At 35.0% G+C, this 20,424-nt stretch overlaps 1 protein-coding gene across 2 annotated transcripts in view; it reads left to right on the top strand.

The window, feature by feature from the left end:
- The window catches only part of VTA1 (vesicle trafficking 1), a 71,115-nt gene that overhangs the window by 23,120 nt on the left and 27,571 nt on the right, over window positions 1-20,424 (top strand). For both annotated transcript variants that reach the window (XM_061207100.1, XM_061207099.1), the window contains exon 5: window positions 14,650-14,758. In XM_061207100.1, the coding sequence (XP_061063083.1) occupies window positions 14,650-14,758 (109 nt within the window). The remainder of the gene's footprint in view (window positions 1-14,649; window positions 14,759-20,424) is intronic.

The following is a 20,424-nucleotide window of genomic DNA, read 5'->3' as shown; positions in this document are numbered from 1 at the left end:
GAGCAGGAGGGGTCTGAAACGGTATGGGAAAAAGAAATTAGGCATTGTAAGGCCAGCATGGAAAGGAAGTCCCTATAATTATTTGATTGGGCTGAGGTTTATTCTTTGGGCCTTTATGTAAATCCTGCATTTTAAATTAGACAATGTATGTACACACATTTAGTGTGTAATTATATGTGGGTGCTCTTCACTAACTTACAGATGTTTGTTATAACATGCAAAGTTTATACATCCAGTGAAAGTTGTATATATCAAAAGTTATAATTTGTTTGGCATACAATGCTGACATTTCTCATATCCATTATTATACAGTGATTTTATCCTTATATGACTAGTGAACTGGTTTTTGGCCATGAACTAAGGTTGACTAAATAAAGGCAGCCGACAAGGAAAGTGAAATACTGGCAAGATTGTCCATACACCAATAACATAATCCCCCAGCCAGCCAGTTTGATCAGCCTAGTTTCAAATTCTGTTTTCCCTTACTTTTAATGTTGGTTTTTGTTCCGTCATTTTCCATTTCTAGAAGTGGCATATTCATCATTATCACTGAGATACAGGTTTTTCAAAATAATGATTTAAGATGTCATGACTTTAAATAATGCTCCACTTGAGTGGAATAGGGAGGAATACACTCTAGCTGTGACTTTCGCAGCTCCTACCAAAACAGATAAGCAAAGTAGTCATCGGCATCAACCCTCTCTGGTAGGTCCTCATTGTTGTCTGAGGAAATCTCAGGCTTGTATTTATTTACTTGTGATTTAAGCACTCTGTGCCTAAAACAAGACAGAAACTAGCAGAACATTTCTTATTTCACAATAACTATTAAAAACATAACATGTTTTAAAAGCTGGGTATAACTGGTTACTCAAAGTATTGTAACTCATTCCCTCCTTTCCACTTTCACTTTAGTTTCATCCTATACTTTGAAAACACTAGCAGAGACAAAGACAGGAAACAGAAAGGTGGGAAAAGAATAAGTTTAAGTATTTCAGGTAGGCAGATTTTTTTTTTTTTTTAATATATGCTCCTGTAGGTATATTTCAGGAATTGCTATTTCTTATTTGTTCATTTATAAAGGAAATGTGGTGGTGTTATTACCTGCATAATATCCCATAGCTTTTTAATAAAGCTGGAACTTTCTTCAAAAAGTTGTTTCCCTTGCTTCTCAAAGAATGCTGTTTGAGAAACATTAAAGTCTATAATAACAGAAAATGAGGACGGGAAAGGCATTATAATTATCTTGTAGTTTTTGTGTATTTTAAAATTATCTTTTAATTTTATCATCTTTATAATCAAGATAATGGGGGTTTTTTAATTATATTTTTTAAAGTTTAAAAAATGGTGTGGTTTTTTTCCTATCAGTTCTGAAAATTTATTTAAAAGAACAGTGACAGTGGTTGTCAGAGCCAAGCCTAAACTCCAAACCAAGAGGTCATTTTACCTCTCAGGGCTTGGTTTTTCTTCTGTAAAATGGGAAGCCTGGTCGAGCAGGTCTGTGAGGTCCTTTGCAGCTCTACCAGTCTATGATTATATGTTCCAAGCTTGCAAGAAGAGATGGGAAAAGGAGAATAAAAAGCAGAGATGAAAAAGACAGAAAAAGAAAAGGAGAGAAGCAAAAATAGTTTTAGATTAGAACCTCCAAAAGGAGGGATGAAAAATTACCCATTTAAATTATATAAATAATAACGAAAAGTAGAGCCACCGGAAATTATGACAGCAAAGAACTAATTTCTAGTAGGAAGAAAGGAGAAGAAACATGACATGGCAATGTAGGGGTTGTCAGTGTAGGGAGGGAGCAAGACGAACATCTGGGGCCTTCTTATGGCATTTGTACGTAAAGATGTTGAGTCTTCTAATTAAATTCCTTTTATTTAACATTCCAGCCTTTTTTTTTTAAAGGTCGTTGGTTCACAAGCTACATTACTGCAGTTTACCTAATTAATTTTCCTATTTTAGGCTCTTTTACCCTGGAACGTATTCTCCTCTGTCATTGTTTTATTGAAGAACCTAACAGGGACTTTTCCTTTCCTGGCATTGCAAGTCCAGACGCCTTCTTATGCTACTTCTTACCAGTCCCATTGTATGTTTGTCAGACTATTCTGCTTACTTCCCGCTCAGCTTTCACCGTTGTAAACTTTGGTTTTTTAGCCTGCTTTGTCTAAGTCTTACCTTCTCTTCGAGTCTTAGCTCCATTATTCTAGCCCTTATATGCATTTCTCCATTCTCTCAACTCATTTAGGATCTTAACTTTATGAATGTTACACTACAAATGTATTGACTTAAGTTTTTTGTTTTTTTTAAATTATTTTTTTGGCTGCGTTGGGTCTTTGTTGCTGCACACAGGCTTTCTCTAGTTGCGGCGAGTGGGGGCTACTCTTCATTGCGGTGCGTGGGCTTCTCATTGCAGTGGCTTCTCTTGTTGTGGAACATGGGATCTAGGCATGCAGGCTTCAGTAGTTGCGGCGCATGGGCTCAGTAGTTGCGGCGCGCGTGCTCTAGGGCGCAGGCTCAGTAGTTGTGGCACACGGGCTTAGTTGCTCCACGCCATGTGGGATATTCCCAGACCAGGGATTGAACCTGTGTCTCCTTCATTGGCAGGCAGATTCTTAACCACTGCGCCACCAGGGAAGTCCCTGACTTAAGTTTTATATATCGTATTTTGGAGTAGATTATACTGCAAGTCCTCAAAGGGGAGACTGTCTCATTCTACTCTTACATCTTCTCTGGCAGTAGCTGTAAATTTGCACATTGGGTAAAATCTCAGAGTAAGAACAGTAGCTATTTAGTAGCTGTTTAGCTATAGATATTTCAAAAGTTGCTATAGTTTAGCTTTTCATTTTTCAATCTATAGATGAAGATAATGTTCAGACTTGTTTACATGGAACTTCTTTCATAACTCATCTAAAATGTAATAGATCTCATTTTTCTTGGTCTATTTCCTGACATTTTTTCCTTTTAATTTCATGTCATTATTCGTAGTTTGCAGTATTCACAAAATTTTAAAAGTCTGTATTTTCTTTAGTCTTCAACTTAAAAAAAAATACTTTGTTGCTATTCTGTTTCTGAACACTCCTATCTGTTTAGTTATATGTATTTAACTCTTTTAACTGTGCTTTATATATACAATTCCATCTCAGAATTTGATTAAATTTGTTGTCATTGTAAACTTCTACCATTCCTATAACTGTCTTGGAATCAGTGTCCCAGTTTTAGGTATAGAGTCACCAGAAGTATATATTAAAATTTTTAATTTTGTATTTTAAAGCAAGCGATGTTCAAAATATAAATAAGTTATGTTTCTACTTTAACATCTTGTGTTAACTACTTATGGCCAGTATTGATAGGCTTTCTTTTATCGTATTTTAGATTTATTTCACTTCTAGCAATGTTTGAGGAGCAGATACCATTTTGCCTTTATCTGTTGAGTTTCTGCTAATTTGGGGGAATCAAATGAATATGGTATGTTTTCCTGCCCTCACAAGGTTTGTGTTCCAACTTGGAAAGGGAAGCAGAATAACTGAGTGTGATGATATATGGTGTAGTAATGACAAAATACAGTGACGCGATCCAGTCCTACCATTTGCCTGGCACTGTGCTTAGACACTTTAGATATATCTTGTTTCACTTGCACAACCCTGAATTACAGTGAGAAAACAGAATCAGAAAATAAAAGTTCCTTGTCCCCAGATGCTATGGCCCAGAACAGTATTAACAAACTCTGTGTGATAAAGGTCTAGCATTTTTTTCTTCTTAATTTCCATTCTGTTGCAAACTGATTGTTTTGTAAAATGTAAGTAATGATTAACTAGAAAAGTAAAACCTTAAAAAGATATAAAATACAAGCCTAATTTGCTATAAGTTTCCTAAATGCTCTCAATTTCTGTACTGTCTTGTCACAAAAGTGGTAAACAGTTTGCAGGCCAGCTCTGGTTCTGGGACCATATTTTGATTGGCACTGATCTACATCCCTCTATGGGAGCTCCCAGAGAATCTTGTTTGTATCTCAATCAGGGACTCTCCCTACTCGAAAAACAGAGCTGCAACATAACTGGAATAATAATGTACATGAATAGCTGTCTGCAAAGGAGGTAGTACATGAATAGCTGTCTGCAAAGGAGGTAGTACATGAATAGCTGTCTGCAAAGGAGGTAGTACATGAATAGCTGTCTGCAAAGGAGGTAGTCTATTTAAGGTATTCATTTGCACTGTAAGGTTCAGAATTAAGCAACATCTTCTTGCGAGCCTAGAAAACCATGGTAGATCAGGAGAAGTTCATCTACTTACAAAATTGTGTTTTGTACATACACCATACCTTAAGTTTTCATGCTCTCACTGTACACTGAAGGTCTCATTCTTAGTAATTGTAATAATAAATAGAAAGATATGAGGGTAGTATTGTCTCTCTTGTTAGAGTAGGAATTTCATGTATCTTGTGTTCACTTCTGTATAATAATTGCCAAGAACAGTGTCTTGTACCTGATCTTCAAATAGTTGTAAATGAATGAAGTATTTTTGCATGCAATGTTAGTATAATGTGGTTCAGGATACTGCAGGCATTGCCCTCAAAATCCCACATGCCACTTCATAACTGTGTGACTTTGGGTAAGTTATTTGACTTATGTAAGCCTGTTCCCACATCTGTAAGATGAAGAAAATTGTAACACCTACTTCTTCAAGGTGTCTTGGATTTTAAATGAGAAAATACATGTAAAGCCTTTAACAAAGTACCTAGCATATAGTAAACGCTTAAAAATCATTAATTTTGCTTTTACTAGTTGATGGATAATGTTCTAATAGCCTGTATTTAGAGAGGACATCCACGTAAAATACATGAAAATTTTAATGGAAACTATCCTCATCTACTCAATCTTATATATTAAGGTAAATTTATTCAGAAATAGGCATATTATGTATTATTACTACTATATTTGGAGGCCCAGCATGTACAATTGGAGTCCCAAAAAAGAGACTAGAAAGAAAATGTTGAAGAAATAATGACCATAGATTTTCTAAATTGGGTGAAAAAAATAGTTATGGAGCCAAGAAACTCAGTGAACCTCAAGTAAAATAAATACAAAGAAACCATACCTGAGAGCATTTACTGGTTGTGATAGTCCAACCAGTAAAGTTCAGTGATGGAAGAGGAAATCTTGAAGGAGCTGTCTTGGGAAACGACACATTACGCACAAGGTAACAATGCTTTGAAGGATGGGTGGCTTCTCATTTTTTAAAAAAGTTGTGGCAAGAAGATAATGAAATTGGCATATTTAAAGTACTGAAAGAAAAAGCAAACAAGCAAAAGAACCTGACAGCTCAGACTTCTATGTAGAGCAAAGCTACCCTTCAAATAATGAAGGTAAAATAAAAGACATTTTTAGATAAATTAGTTCATTACTAGCAGATCTGCACTAAAGTTCTAAAGAACTAAAGAACAGCAGAAAGGAGGTTTTTCAAGCTGAAAGAAAATGATACCAGATGACAACTTGGATTTATAGGAAGGAATAAAGTACACTGATACAGTGTATAAGTAAATACATTAAAAACTATATATTTCCTCTTTTATTCGTTTCTTTAAAAAAATATATATGCCATTTAAGTAAAACTTATTGTAACTATACATATATATTTGGTAATCACCCCCCAAAAAAGGCAGGGAAAGGGAACAGAGGGAAACAGAAGCAGATAGGACTAATATAAAACAAATAGCAAATTTTAGGCCTACATACAGCTGTATCAGTACATACTATAAATGTAAATGGAGTAACACTCCAATTTAAAAGTAGAAAGCAGGTCCTAACTGTATACTATTTATAAGAGACATCCTTTAAATACAGAGACACAGATATTTTGAAAATGAAAGGATGAAAAAATATTCAGTGCAAATACTAAGTTAGCAAAATCTGAGGTGGCCATATTAATATTAGATAAAGTAAACTTTAAGGTGATGTTTTACCAGAGGTAAAATGGGACATTTTGTTATCAAGAAGATATTACAGTTCATTAAGAAGATATCACAGTTATAAATGTCTGTGTACCTAATAGCAGTTTTAAACTTTATGAAACAAAATGTGATAAAAATAAAAGAAAATATAGAAAAAAAGTCATAATTGTGGTTGGAGATTTTAACACCCCCCTCTCAGTCATTGGTAGGATAAATAGTTTAAAAGCAGTAAAATTATCTAAAATGAATAAAGACTGCCCACATCAAATATTGGCTAGAATGTGTGAAAACAAGAGCTTTCGTACATCGCTTGGTGAAAATGTTAGATGTCATAACCACTTTGGGAAAAGATTTGGCAGATTTTTATAAAGTTAAACATACACCTACCTTTTTCCCCAGCAATTCCTTGGTGTTTATCCAAGAGAAATGAAAACATATGTCCAGAAAAGACTTGTTCAGGAGTGCTCATAGGAACTTTATTCATGATATCCCAAAGCTGTGTAAACAACCCAGATGTCCACCAGCAGAGGAACTGATAAATAAATTGTGCTGTTACTAAGGTATAAAAAGAGGCTACTGATACACCCTAAAACATGGATCAATTTTGTAGACATTATGTTGAGCAAAAAAGGACCCAAAAGAATACAAACTGTATGATTCCCTTCATATAAAGTACTACAATAGACAACTTGATTCTAGTGAAGAAAATTAGGAGTTTTTTGGTGTATGGCAAGGGGAAATTGATCCGGAAAGGGATATAAAGGAGCTTCCTGGGGAACTAGAAATGTTGTATTTTGATAGGAGTATGTTTTACACAGGTAGATCTTTTTGTCAAAACTCAAACTATACACTTAAGATTTATACACCTCAAGGTATATCAGTTTTACTGCAAAAAAAGTTAAATATTGAACTATTGTTTGTAGGTTTGGTTTTTCTTGATGGTATTGAGTTGGCAGTTCTAAAACTGCTTACTCTATATTTGAGGATTGTGCAAATGAGTAAATATATTGAGGGAGCCAGATTTCTCACTTCTGGGGAAAGAAGTTACAGTGGGGGATGGGCAAAGACTAGATTATATTATAGTGTTGGATTGGAGTTGGAGATGTCCATATTAACTCATGCTTTTAAATATACAAATACGGCAAAATAGATATATTTCTATAAACAGTATGTATGTATACTATAAATGTGTGCATATACAGTATATGCATGTATTTGTATATACAGCATATATACATAGGTGTGTGTACACATGCACATAAAACATAGTTCCTATATCTCTGTACTGAAAGAACCTAGAAGCAATGATGCATCAATAACAGTGAGCACCTCTAGTGCCTGATTTTGTGTTCTAAATACCCTTCATCTAAAAAAGGAACCAGGACTCTTATAGAAAGGACTGAATCTAGGGCTGGGTAAGGGAAAGTACTAAATGAAGCTGGACCTTCTTACTGTGCCAGAAAGTAAAGAAATGGTTCACATAATCACAGGAACATGTCAGAAGGATCCAGAAACCAACTTGAAAGGGTTCCCACTGTCAGCATCAGGGACAATTTGACTATCGAAATATGAATGATATTAATAGGTAATGCATTGAATAAAATAAGAATTCATTGGTCCCTACTGAAACATACAATGGAATAAATAAATGAATGAATAAATAAATAATGGAAGGACAGAGAAAGCTCCTTACAGTAGCGTTCTAACTAATAAATAGAGAAATGACGATAAAGTTAGAAATAATTAATGGGATTTAAAACTAGTGGGTAGAAAATTTAGTGACGAGCAGGATATTTACATTAGTCTCTAAATGTCTCCCCTCAGATTGCTTATTAATTTTAAAGGGGAAAATAGTAAGCCAGTAATGGAAAAACCTGTCTGACACCACTTTAACCAAGTCGTCAAACCTAACACAATCAATATTGGGACCAGCTGATATTATGTGGCTCCTAATAAGATGAAAGGAGAAAGGCAAATATCACTTCAGTGCAAATCCTGTGGAAAATGCATAATCTGAACCTAATCATGAGGAAACATCAGACAAATCCAAACTGAAATGTCAAGGTCAAGAAACGCTAACAAAGGCTGTTCCAGATTAAGGGCTAAAAAGATAATGACAACTAAATAATGGATGCTTTTTAAGTTAAATAGACCCAGGGGAGGAACTACCAAGGACATCATTGGGCCAATTGACAGAATTTATTGGGACTGTGGATCAAACAGTATTCTTGTGTAAGTGTTAAATTTCCTGATTTTAATAACCATTGTGTGTGAGATTGTCCTTGATCTTAGAAAATAATTAATGAAAGGGTAAGGGGGCAGAGTGACTTCCAACTTACTCTTAATTGGTACAGAAAAAAATGCAGTAAACATTTTGCATATTAATATGTGCATAGTAAGTCCATGCATATTTGAGTAGATTGATAATACAAAATGTAAACAATTGGGTGATCTGAGTGAAAGATATCCTGTACTAGTTTTAAAACTTTTCTCCAAGCTTGATGAAATTATATAAAGTTCCTTCACAAAATTATATATATATATATATATTCCCCCCCCCCCAAAAGATAGCATTGGCTTCTTTTCTTGCCCTGGTAGATTAAGTTTGTTTTTTTTTTTTTTAACATCTTTATTGGAGTATAATTGCTTTACAATGGTGTGTTAGTTTCTGCTTTATAACAAAGTGAATCAGTTATACATATACATATGTTCCCATATCTCTTCCCTCTTGCATCTCCCTCCCTCCCACCCTCCCTATCCCACCCCTCTAGGTGGTCACAGAGCACAGAGCTGATCTCCCTGTGCTATGCGATTGCTTCCCACTAGCTATCTATTTTACGTTTGGTAGTGTATATATGTCCATGCCACTCTCTCACTTTGTCCCATCTTACCCTTCCCCCTCCCCATATCCTCAAGTCCATTCTCTAGTTAATGTTCATACCTTCTTTGGATATCTTGCAGCTAATTGGAGTGTACCTTTCAAATATTATAAAAATAGAGTAAATTTAAGTATTTGTGTATTATAGTTAAGATGTTTTGGTACAGTTTTACTCTCATTTTTAAAATTTGTTTTATAAAATTCTAGTTGCTTTGAAAAATATAAAGGTATAAAAATTTTGAATAAGTCTCCAGGAAATACATGTAATTTGTGATAACACTTTAATATTTGAATCATGATAGTAAGTTTGTTGAATATGTATTTTTAAAGTGTTTCTCATTGTGCTATGTCCAGTGTTCCTGGGAGTTATATAGAGCCCTTGTTGTTTGTGTAATATACTTGGGAGAATTGAGGGCCTAAGAGTATAAATGTGTTATCTGTGATGTTACCACCAACTTAGAGATTCTTATTTTCTTTTGTGTCGCTAACTACTTTGAAATGTTATGAAAGCTGTGGCTTCTCTCCCATGCATATGTGTATTGCTTTTTTTTCATATAATTCAGGGGGTTTCAAGGACACCCTTCACCCTATCCACTGACCCCTCCCTGCAAGCTTAAGTGAAACTGTGTACTGAAGTTTAATGTTCACATTTATTCGTTAGCAAAAAGTGTTTCACTCCAGTTCAGTGTTTTTCTTAGTGCCGTTCTAGGACAGCCAGCTTCAGAATCGTTTGTGGTACTCAATTTAAAAAAAAAAAAAAATGGATTCCAGAATCTACTGTCCATTCATTCATTCACCAAATATTTGTTAATGTCTACTACATGCCAAACACTGTTCTAGGCAGTAGTAATACAACAGTAGATAAAATCCCTGCCCTCATGGTAATCACATTCCTCTGGTGAAGACAGACAATAAGCAAATAAACACATAAAATGTATAGTATGTCATGATAAATATCATGGCAGGGATCCCATGGTAGGGATAGGAAGATCAATTTATATAAGGTATTTGGGGAATGTCTCACTAAGAAGGCAACATTTTAGCAAAGCCCTGAAGAAGATAAGGGAGTGAATCATACAGATGTTCCAGGAAGAGACAAGAGAAAGTGCAAATATTTGTGAACAGCACAGTTACCTGTTAAAGTTCAAGACATAGCAAGGAATACAACGTGGCTTAATCTAGAGTGAGGAAAGTGCTGGCAGGTGACGGTGGGGAGGGGGAGTTCAAATAGAGTTGACAGGATTTGACTGCTATCTTTAAAGTGTTATTACTTGCATTATAATGGACAAGGGTGGAAATAGGGGCACCATTAGTATATTATTAATAATCAAAGTGAGGGCAGTGGTGGCTCAGACCAGAAATTGCAATCGAAGACATGGTGAGAAACTGGATACATTTTGAATGTAGAACTGACAGAATTTAAGATTCACTGGTAGAATATGAGAGAAATAGAGGGCTCAAAAATGACTTCAAAGGTTGGGGCTTGAACAACTACAAGACATTTACTGACGTGGAGGAACGAATTGAGTAGCGGGAAGATCTGAAATTGGTTTTGAACTTTGGATGTTTTGAGCTATCAGATGTACAAGTGAAATGCTGAGTTGAATGTATACATCCTGAAGTTCAGAAGAGAGGTCTGAGCAGAGAATATGAATTTGGGAGTTGACCGCACAGTATTTAAAGCCATTGACTGGAAAAGATCATCAAGGCAAAGTGTTGAAAACAATACAAAAAGTCTAAGAACTGAAGTCTGTGGCACCCCCCACCCTGGAGATGAGAAAAAATCGCTATGAAGGTCTGAAAAGGAACACCCAGTGAGGCAAAACCAGAAGACCTTGATAACCAGGAAAGCAAGTAAAAAGGGGGTTGCGAGGAGGAGGGAGTACTCAACTTTCCATGTTAATGGGGACAAGTAAGATGACATCTAAGCTTTGGATTTAGCAAGAGAAGTAATCCTTAACCTTGACAAAAGCAGTTGCAGTGCATGCTAGGGATAAAAACTTGACTAGGATGGGTTCAAGAGGAAGAATTGGAGACAGCTAATATAAAGCATTCTCTAGCACACCATTGTAAAGCAATTATACTCCAATAAAGATGTTAAAAAAAATAAAAAATAAAGTATTCTCTTTCAAGGTGGCTTTTTGGTATGCTAATGGAGAATGATTTATATCAGGTTTTCTATAATTTGGGCCAGGAATTTTTTTTTTTTTTCATGTGGACCATTTTTTTAAAGTCTTTATTGAATTTGTTACAATATTGCTTCTGTTTATGTTTTGGTTTTTTGGCTGTGAGGCATGTGGGATCTTAGCTTCTCGACCAGGGATCAAACCCGCACCCCCTACATTGGAAGGTGAAGTCTTAACCACTGGATCACCAGGGAAGTCCCAGGAATTTATTTTTTTATTACACCCTAATATGATTCTTACATGCACCAGGTTTGAGAACCCCTGTTTTAACGTATGATTGGTGTTTGCTGGCCAGTCATTCTTCAGTGTAGCAAGTGCAAATGATTTAAAAATTAAATGAAAATTCTTATTTAACCACTGCTGACTTAGTGGCTAAAATTTGCAGTTGTCAGTGACTCTCATCAATCCAGTTACAAAACAAGAACATAGAGGCCAGGGACAAAAGTAAAAGTTCTTTTTGTAATTCCTATTTCCCAGAAAGGATGTCTTATCAGCCAAAAGAAGTTAAAAGATTTCAAAAATACTGACATCTTGAAATTCTCCTCTTCAAATATTGTTTAATATTTAGCATCCTTTATTTTAAAGAAAACAATGTAAAGGTGAATTAGTTTTGAGTTACAACTGCCAAAATCTCAAAATATAAGCACCAGTTTCTAGGGGTGTCTTGGAATAAAAAGTGTGGAATAAAAATCAAACTGTTGTGTTGATTTATCTGCTTTGGGGAAATTTTTTTAGTGTATTTATTAAAATGAACCCATTTCAGGTTAGAGTAATGTTTTTTAAACTTCACATACTAATGAAGGAACCCAAGGTGTTTTAAATGTCTCTACACTGTTCATACTATGAAATTAGGAATGAAGGAACCTTCTAAAGTCATTACAATACGACTTACCCAATTAAGTCTTTAGACAATATTAAATTATTTCAGACCAAAGAAAATCTGTCTCATTTTTAAAAGACTCCAAAAGAAGGTAACTTAAACTTTCCTAAGCAATTTATTCATTTACTTTAAAAATGATTCTCTTTATATTTAAAGTACCATTTAAAAGCCCATTTTCTGGTTCTGAAGAACCTAGGAGCAGGACAGGAATAAAGACTTAGATGTAGAGAATGGACTTGAGGACACGGGGAGGGGGAAGGGTAAGCTGGGACGAAGTGGGAGAGTGGCATGGACATATATACACTACCAAATGTAAAATAGATAGCTAGGGCTTCCCTGGTGGCGCAGTGGTTGAGAATCTGCCTGCCAATGCAGGGGACACGGGTTCAAGCCCTGGTCTGGGAAGATCCCACATGCTGCGGAGCAACTGGCCCCATGAGCCACAACTACTGAGCCTGCGCGTCTGGAGCCTGTGCTCCACAACAAGAGAGACCGCGACAGTGAGAGGCCCGCGCACCGCGATGAAGAGTGGCCCCCACTTGCCGCAACTAGAGAAAGCCCTCGCATAGAAACGAAGACCCAACACAGCCAAAAATAAATATAAATAAATAAATAGATAGATAGCTAGTGGGAGAAGCCGCATAGCACAGGGAGATCAGCTCAGTGCTTTGCAACCACCTAGAGGGGTGGGATATGGAGGGTGGGAGGGAGACGCAAGAGGGAGGGGATATGGGGATATATGTATACGTATATCTGATTCCCTTTGTTATACAGCAGAAACTAACACACCATTGTAAAGCAATTATACTCCAATAAAGGTGTTAAAAAAATAATAAAAAATAATAAATAATAATAAATAAAAATAATAAAAAAAGCACACTTTCCCTTATTGTATATATTCCTGTCTAAATTGCAAATTGCAGTTTGCTATTTGTAGCTTACCAGAACAACCCTAAATTGAATGGCTGGGTTGACTACTAGTGTGACATGGGGTAAGTCATTTTACTTTTGTAATGCCACTTCCTCATCTCTATAATGTTGGGATTATAGAATCCTAAGAGAAAAAGATGAAGAAAGTATTATGGACTTCAGATAATACAGGTGTCACATTTAGTGATGGAAGTTATTGCCTGGCTTTCACATTGGACTCCAAAGCTCATGCCGAACTTGTTCATCCCGTTACCTCTAGCACTTAGCATGGTGCCTGACTTGAGTAAATGATAAATAGCTGTTGACTTGCTGGGAGTCAGGGTAGCTCATACGGGAATAAACATTTGAACTGAACCTAAGAGAAGAGGCGACTTTTGACAGAAGAGGAAACCATATGAGACAGGGAGAATAGCACGAGAAAGACTGCAGGTGAGGCAGAATCCCAGCTGGATTGAGGGAAATGGTAGGAAATGAGACTGAAGCCATGTCCACAATGTAGAAGGCCTTGAATGCCAGGTTAATCTGTATTTACATTGAGCCAGTCTTTTAATGTCTCAGAGCCTTAGTGTGAGTAAAACATGACCTGCCTAAATTTCAAGGTTGTGGTAAGGACCAGGTAAGGGGAAGTGGAGCAAAATATAATTGTACCTGGAAGAAAATGAGAATCAACGTATGGAACTTTTTAAAAAATGGAATATATGAGAGGATTGTTTTAGAAGAGAAGTTAAATATACAAATTCAGTAATTTGAAGGGTTACTTTTTCTTTAGGTTTCTGTATATTGTACTAATCTATAGTAGTATGTAGAGAATCTCACATTACAGAATACTCAACTAAGTATCTGGACTGTATGCAGTACTTGTAGTTATTGATGACTTAGTGGATCTTTACAAAAGGCAAATTGCAGTTGTTTTCAACATAATAAAGTCATGTGTTCTCTCCAACTTTAATGTGCATACAGATCACCTGGGGGGTCTTGATGTAGTGCAGATTGTGGTTCAGTAAGTCTGGGGTGGGCTAGAAGAGTCTACATTTCTAACAAGCTCCCAGGTGTTAGCAGTGCCACTGGTCCATGATTATAATAAAGGTCAAATGAAAATATAAACTGAAAATCAGTAGTCCATCCGAAATTCTAACAGATTTTACTCTTGTATTTTTAAAGCAAATTTTTGTCTTATTTTATAGCATGTAGCATAAATTTTAAGTCAGGAAAGAAGAGGCAACTAGCAGGTCTTCACTGATTTTCCATTTCTCTTTACAGCAACCCAGTGATGTATTATTTTCCCCTTTTTAGAACCGAGGTAACAGATTTAGAGCTGGTAAATAACATAAGTTAAAAGGTCAAGTTTGCGTAGCTGTCGGTCTAATGTTCATGTGTTTGCTGTAACCACTGTAGCATCTTAGTTTTTTGTTTGTTTGTTTTTGTATATTTGTACAGATTAATTTTTCCCTCTTTAGTGAAAATCGTTTAGTATGTTGTTATTTTATGTTTAATTTTAAATTCAATTTAGCCTATTTCTGTCCTATGCATAAAAGTTGCAAGTTTTGCTGAAAGGATACTCCTATAGTTCCATTGTAGACCTTTTCTGAAGCACAAAACCACAAAAGAGAACTGGTTATGTGTCTTGAAGAAGATGGCTTTTCATGAAGTCTGTCAAGCCCTAGGCAGTTGGTAGAATCCCGTGATAAGGTGGGGAGATTGCCAGAATATTTCAGAGCTGTACCGTGCAAAAAGGTTTTATCACAGAAGTATGATGTAGGTCATCATAATGTATATTTTTATTTGACTTATTTACTGCAGTCTAACATTGACATAAAAATATTTCTTTTAGAATGTGAAACACAGAAAGTATGCAAGGTGGAAGGCAACATATATTCACAATTGTTTAAAGAATGGAGAGACTCCTCAAGCAGGGCCTGTTGGGATTGAAGAAGATAATGGTATGTATTTATCTAAGTAAAATGATTTAGTAGAATCATAATTGCTCAATATATTATTATTCAGAGTTTTTAGAAGGAGTGATACAATTTTGTTTCCTTCATCAGGTCCAAAATCAGGTGTAAAATTATAAACTTAGGGACAAGTGAAAAATTAAGGCCAAACTGTTCTAATATCTGTCTGTGTCAACTGCTCTAATATCTGTCTCCTGCCTCTAATCAGATTTCTTTCCTACGTGGGACAGGCAATCCTTTTTTAATCTATAAAATGTTTCCAAAGAACACTGAATTTATTTTGTATATACCTGAGGTGGGTTTTTTTGGGGGAGGGGGGCAGGTAATACTTTCACATGGTTAAAAATTTATACAGTATATAAGAAATATGAAGTGAATTTCTCCTTTCCACCACACCCTTTATCTTCCCAGATTCTACTGAAACCCAAATAAGTAAATAATGTTTTTAGTTTTTTGTGTATTTTTACAGAGATTATTTTTTATAAATTACTAGTAAATAGGAATATATACCCTCACTTTTTTCACACAATTGGTAATACACACACTGTTCTATATCTGGTTGGTTGGTTTATTTATTCATTCATTTGGAGGACTATTTAGAATTTTATAATGCCACTCAGTAAAAAAGCAACACTACAGTTCTACATATAAATACTATGTGTAAACTATTTTTGCAGCTCTTCTCCTAGAGAAGCAAGCTTTTATGCATCATTTCAAGTGAATTTTTTGCTATCTATTCCTGAAGGACACTTCATGATACATCCTTGTTTAATCTTGAGGTAGCCTTTTTCACATAGAATGCTTCTTACGGTCATATAATAAATGCCTTGCATTCATATAATGCCTTAAAGCTTGCAGATCATTTTCATATATCTCATACCCTCAAAAATCTCAAAGAGACAGTTGATGTTATTTCTGTTTTACAGAAGAGGAAATTGAGGTTCTGGGTTTTGGGCTGCCTAATGTCATAGAACCACAGAGAAGGAGAACCAGAAGTTGAATTATTACTCAAAGTCCTTTGTTCTTTTTACTAACACTATAGCATGAATACTGTAATATTAAGTTGTTATTAAGTGTTTAAAGTTAACTATTCTAAGACATGGTTAAGTTTTGGAGTTATTTACATCATGGCGGTGAAATTGGATTTTTTCAAGCGTATTGCTACAACCTTATTTCTCACTTTTTCATTTAATATTTTGGAATGTTTCACATACTTCCTTTGCTGCTTTAATACTGACCACAGTCAGGCATGTTTTATGTCAGTCCTACTGTTTACAAAACCATTAGTCACTTCCAGTTGTCCAAAAGAAAAGATCCAAGATCCTTAGCCTACCAAGCAAGACTCACCACAATCTGGCACTGACCAGTTTTATTTCCTACTCCTATCTCCTGTTGTCTTAGTCCGCTAAGGCTGCCATAGCAAAATACCATAGACGGGGTGGCTTAAACAAAAGGCATTTATTTTCTCACAGTTCTGGAGGCTGGAAAATTCAAGATCAAGGTCCAGCAGAGTTTGGCTTCTGGTGAAGATCTACTTCCTGGCTTTCAGAGGACTACCTTCTCTCTGTTCTCATATGGTGGAGTGTCAAGGAGAGGGGGCAAAGGAGGGGGAGAAGCGCAGATCATTCCTGTTGGATTAGGGCTCCTCCCTTATGACCTCATTTAACCTGTAGTTACCTCTAAAAACCCTGTCTCCAAATACTGTCACATTGGGGGTTATGGCTTCATCATACGATTTTTGGGGGGACAGTTCAGTCCATAACACCTATATAAACCCTTTATTACATCCACAGAAGTTAACAGCAAGAAAGTACCTTTGTCTCTTTCTTTAATTAAAACCATTTCTCCCTCCTAAAATGTTCATCTTTCTTTACCTGTCTTAATCCTGCCTATCTGTAAAAGTCTTCCTTCATGTGAATTTCTGCAGAGCTATTTTATGTATGTATTTATAGTTTCTTATAAAATATATACTGTTTAATAAAGTGAGTATTTTCATAATTTATGATAATATTTATAATTTATAGAGCACATGCTAGATGTTAGGCACTGTGATAAACGTTTTACATATATTATCTAATTTAGTCCCCATATAATTCTGTCGGTAGCTGGGCATCCCTATCCAAGCTCTAATGACTAGTTAATGGAACCTAGGATTTGAACCCAAATCTTTCTAATTCTAACGTCTATGCTCTTATTCTACATTTAAGTGGATGCATTTTTTCCTCAACCAGATAACAAGACTTAATACATATATATTTTCCCCATTGAGCCTTCCAGGAAAATGTCCCAATCAACCAATCAACTTAACTTAATCTAGTCTTCCCTTGAGAACATAGTACCAACATTATGAGAAACACTTCTGTGCTTTAGCCATGGTATAGAGCCCCAAATTTGTAATGACCTCCCATTTCCTAGGACATACCCTTGTGCTTGCATTTTTTAAATCTTATACATTTCTTTCATTCATTTTTTAAGAAACTTTTTTTTTATTTTTTAAAGTCATTTTGTCGGCATTATCTGGGTACTAGGGGTGGATAAGACATGGTCCTGTTCTGTAAGAGCTTACATTCTCATGGGGAGCTATAGGTTAATAAGTAGTTATAGTACATGTTGGTAAGAAGTGGTGCCTGAGCTGAGTCTTAAAAGATAAATTGAACTAATTAAGTCAGGTAAAGAAAAAAGGGAAGGATGCTACAACTGAAAAGAAGAGCATCTTCAAAGGCAGGGAGGCAGATTGAGAACTGGCCAACTGTAAGAACTGAAAGAAAGAAAAAAAAAGAAGAAAAATGTTTTTGAGAGTGAATTGGAGAAAGATAATTCTGCAGGTTGTAAGGCGAATCCAGGAGCAGCAATCCAAATAATAAATAATGAAAATCTGGGTAAGATATTGGCCAGGGAGGAATAAAGAGAAGGAAGTATAATCAATAGGATCAAGGAACAGTTTAATATGAGAGAAGAGGGAGAAAACAGAAAATGATTCCTGTTTTGGGCTTTTGTGCTCAGAGGCATGGTGATTCCATTCAAAGAAATGGCTAATACAAGATGAGCAGGTTGGTGGGAAAAGTCAAGGGAAGGCATTGAGATGCTAATGTGATTACTACTTGAAGAAGTTCAATAGCGATTAGATATTCTACCCAAGATTTCAGAAGAAAGGTCAAGGCTGAAAGTAGAACTTTGGAGTTGTCAGTTTGAAAGGAAGAAGTGAAGCCAAAGTAAAATGTTGGATCACCCAGGGGGAATGGGTTGCTTAAGAATTAAAACCAAAGATGGAACCAACCTTTTTTCACCTTTAGTAATCATATTAAATTGCAGTCTGAAGCAGAGGCACTTCTGTTATCTTATTACATGTAAGGTACATACACATATGTGTAGTAAATGTAAAAATACATGTAATATTCTTAATTACTCTCAAACATTTGATTTGAAAGATACTTTACTGCTTATATATGCTTATGTATGAAAATACACCATGAAAAAAATCTTTGTTGTTTTAAACATATTTTACTTTTCAGTAGTATTTCAGAGGTATCATTCTAGATACACTGAAATACCTAATAAATGATCAATTTTGTTTTTCAGGCACTCTTTCAGCATCAGTGACTTTCTCTAATCTTAAACTTTTTAACCTTTTTCTCTTGAAAGTGTTACATTTTGATGATTATCTTGATCTCTTTTGTTCTGAAATGGTTGTTTTAAGCCCTCTATAATACTATAGATTATTAAATCTATGTAATTTTTATTTTGCTTTCCCAAAATTGGCTTAAATTGAGCTTGTAATTTTTATCCATTATTTTCATTCAGTTTTTATAGAGCTTCTGGATAGTAGAAAATTGTTAGCTATAGAATACTAATAATCCTTTTAGATATAAAGGAGAATATTTTCATTGTATACTTTTCAACCTGTTAATTTAAAAAATACCCTGGTGTCATAATTAGGTGTTAATGTCATAACATCTAACAGTGTCTGCTCAAAAATGGCTACGGCTCTAAAAGAGGATGTTATTAAATCTGAATATGTATGCGAAAACTCTTCTTTAAAACTTATCTTTCTTTTTCTCAATGTAGCATTATATTCTCTTGTGTTTTTAAATTTTATAAGATATTCTAGGTGTAAAAGGTATTATGTTTAATAAAAGTCTAATTTTCTGTCATTCTGGAATTGAATTCTAGTAAAGCTAGTAAAAAATAATAGATACTATACCTTAGTTAATTTAGAGTAAGAAAAAAAAGAAGTATACTTAATTTTTGAAAACAGTACTATGTCACCATACTGTCAGAAAATACTTAAGGAAGCCATATGATGGGTACAAAAAAGTGTTCTAGAAAAAATTTAGGCTCAACTGAAGGGATATCTATTAACATTCAAACTCTAAGTTTCCATATCCACTTGGTTTCAGTATCTGCAAAATGGTATTGTTTTTAAGTGGTCAATATTAACCTATACCCCAGCAATAAAAACTAATGAAGGTGGTAATTGTTTCTTTCAAATTTCTAGTGATTTAAAGTTTCCTTCTTTTGGAAAAGCTTAAGGTATAGTTAACTTCAACATTTTTTAGTCTCAGTAAATATTTATTAAGATTGTTGGTTAGATAATATGGGAGATATAAAATAAGTCAATACATGGTTAATCTAAAACTTAAAGTGTCATAATCTAGTTTTAATGTCATAACTTTTAACATTATCTCCTTGGAAATGGCTTACGGTTCTACAAGAAGGTATCATTTTACATATATAAATTTTTTTGAAGTATTTGAAAATAAATTGGAGATATGCTCTTTTACTCCAAAAGTACTTCATTCAGATTTGATTAGTTGATTCAGTAATGCCCTCTGTAGCTTTTTTTTTCCTCCTCCAAGATCCAGCCTGGGGTCATACACTGCATCTAGTTGTCATGTCCCTTTAGTTCCTTATTAATCTGAAATGGTTCCTCAGCCTTTCTAGGTGTTTCTTCCCTTGACGTTTTCGAAGGGTACAGGCTAGTTGTAGACTGTCTGTCTCTCAGTTTGGGTTTGACTGATTTTGCCTCATAATTCGATTAAGGTTGTGCATTTTTAGCAGAAATACACCACAATGATATAGATTTCTCTCTACCCCATATTGGAAGTATGATTCTGTTGAAATATTGGTGATATTAACTGATCACTCAGACAATGTGGTATCATCTAGATCATTCCACTTTAAAATTATTTTTTCCTTTGTTATTAATAAGTAGTTTTTGGAAGTTACTTTGAAACCATGTAAATATTCTATTTTTTATGACACTTTATCCACTATGTTTAGCATCTCCTGATGGTTTTCTAATACCATCCTTCCTTATATATTAATTAATTGGCATTATACTATAAGGAAGAGCTTTTCCTGTCTCCTCCATTTGTATATTTATTCATTTAATTATGTTAGTATGTGATCATGAATTTATATGCAGTGATTATAACCCAGTACTATCCATTCTTATTATAATGGTCAAATTGTGCCAGAATCATACGGTGGTAGTTTTCCAAACTGGCTTATGTGTCTTTTTTTATATATTCCTATCCTTCTTGGAGATTTGTACTTCCTTCCTTGCTTTCTAACACTTCAGAATGCTCCAAGTACATCTAGTTCTTTCTTTGCCCCAGCCCCTGGAATGAGCCTTTTCTTTAAAGAGCTCTGAG

Source organism: Eubalaena glacialis, chromosome 12, assembly GCF_028564815.1.
Source record: "Eubalaena glacialis isolate mEubGla1 chromosome 12, mEubGla1.1.hap2.+ XY, whole genome shotgun sequence".
Taxonomy (NCBI): Eukaryota; Metazoa; Chordata; class Mammalia; order Artiodactyla; family Balaenidae; genus Eubalaena; species Eubalaena glacialis.
Note: the sequence above shows the minus strand (reverse complement) of the source record. Positions and strands in the feature narration are given on the sequence as shown.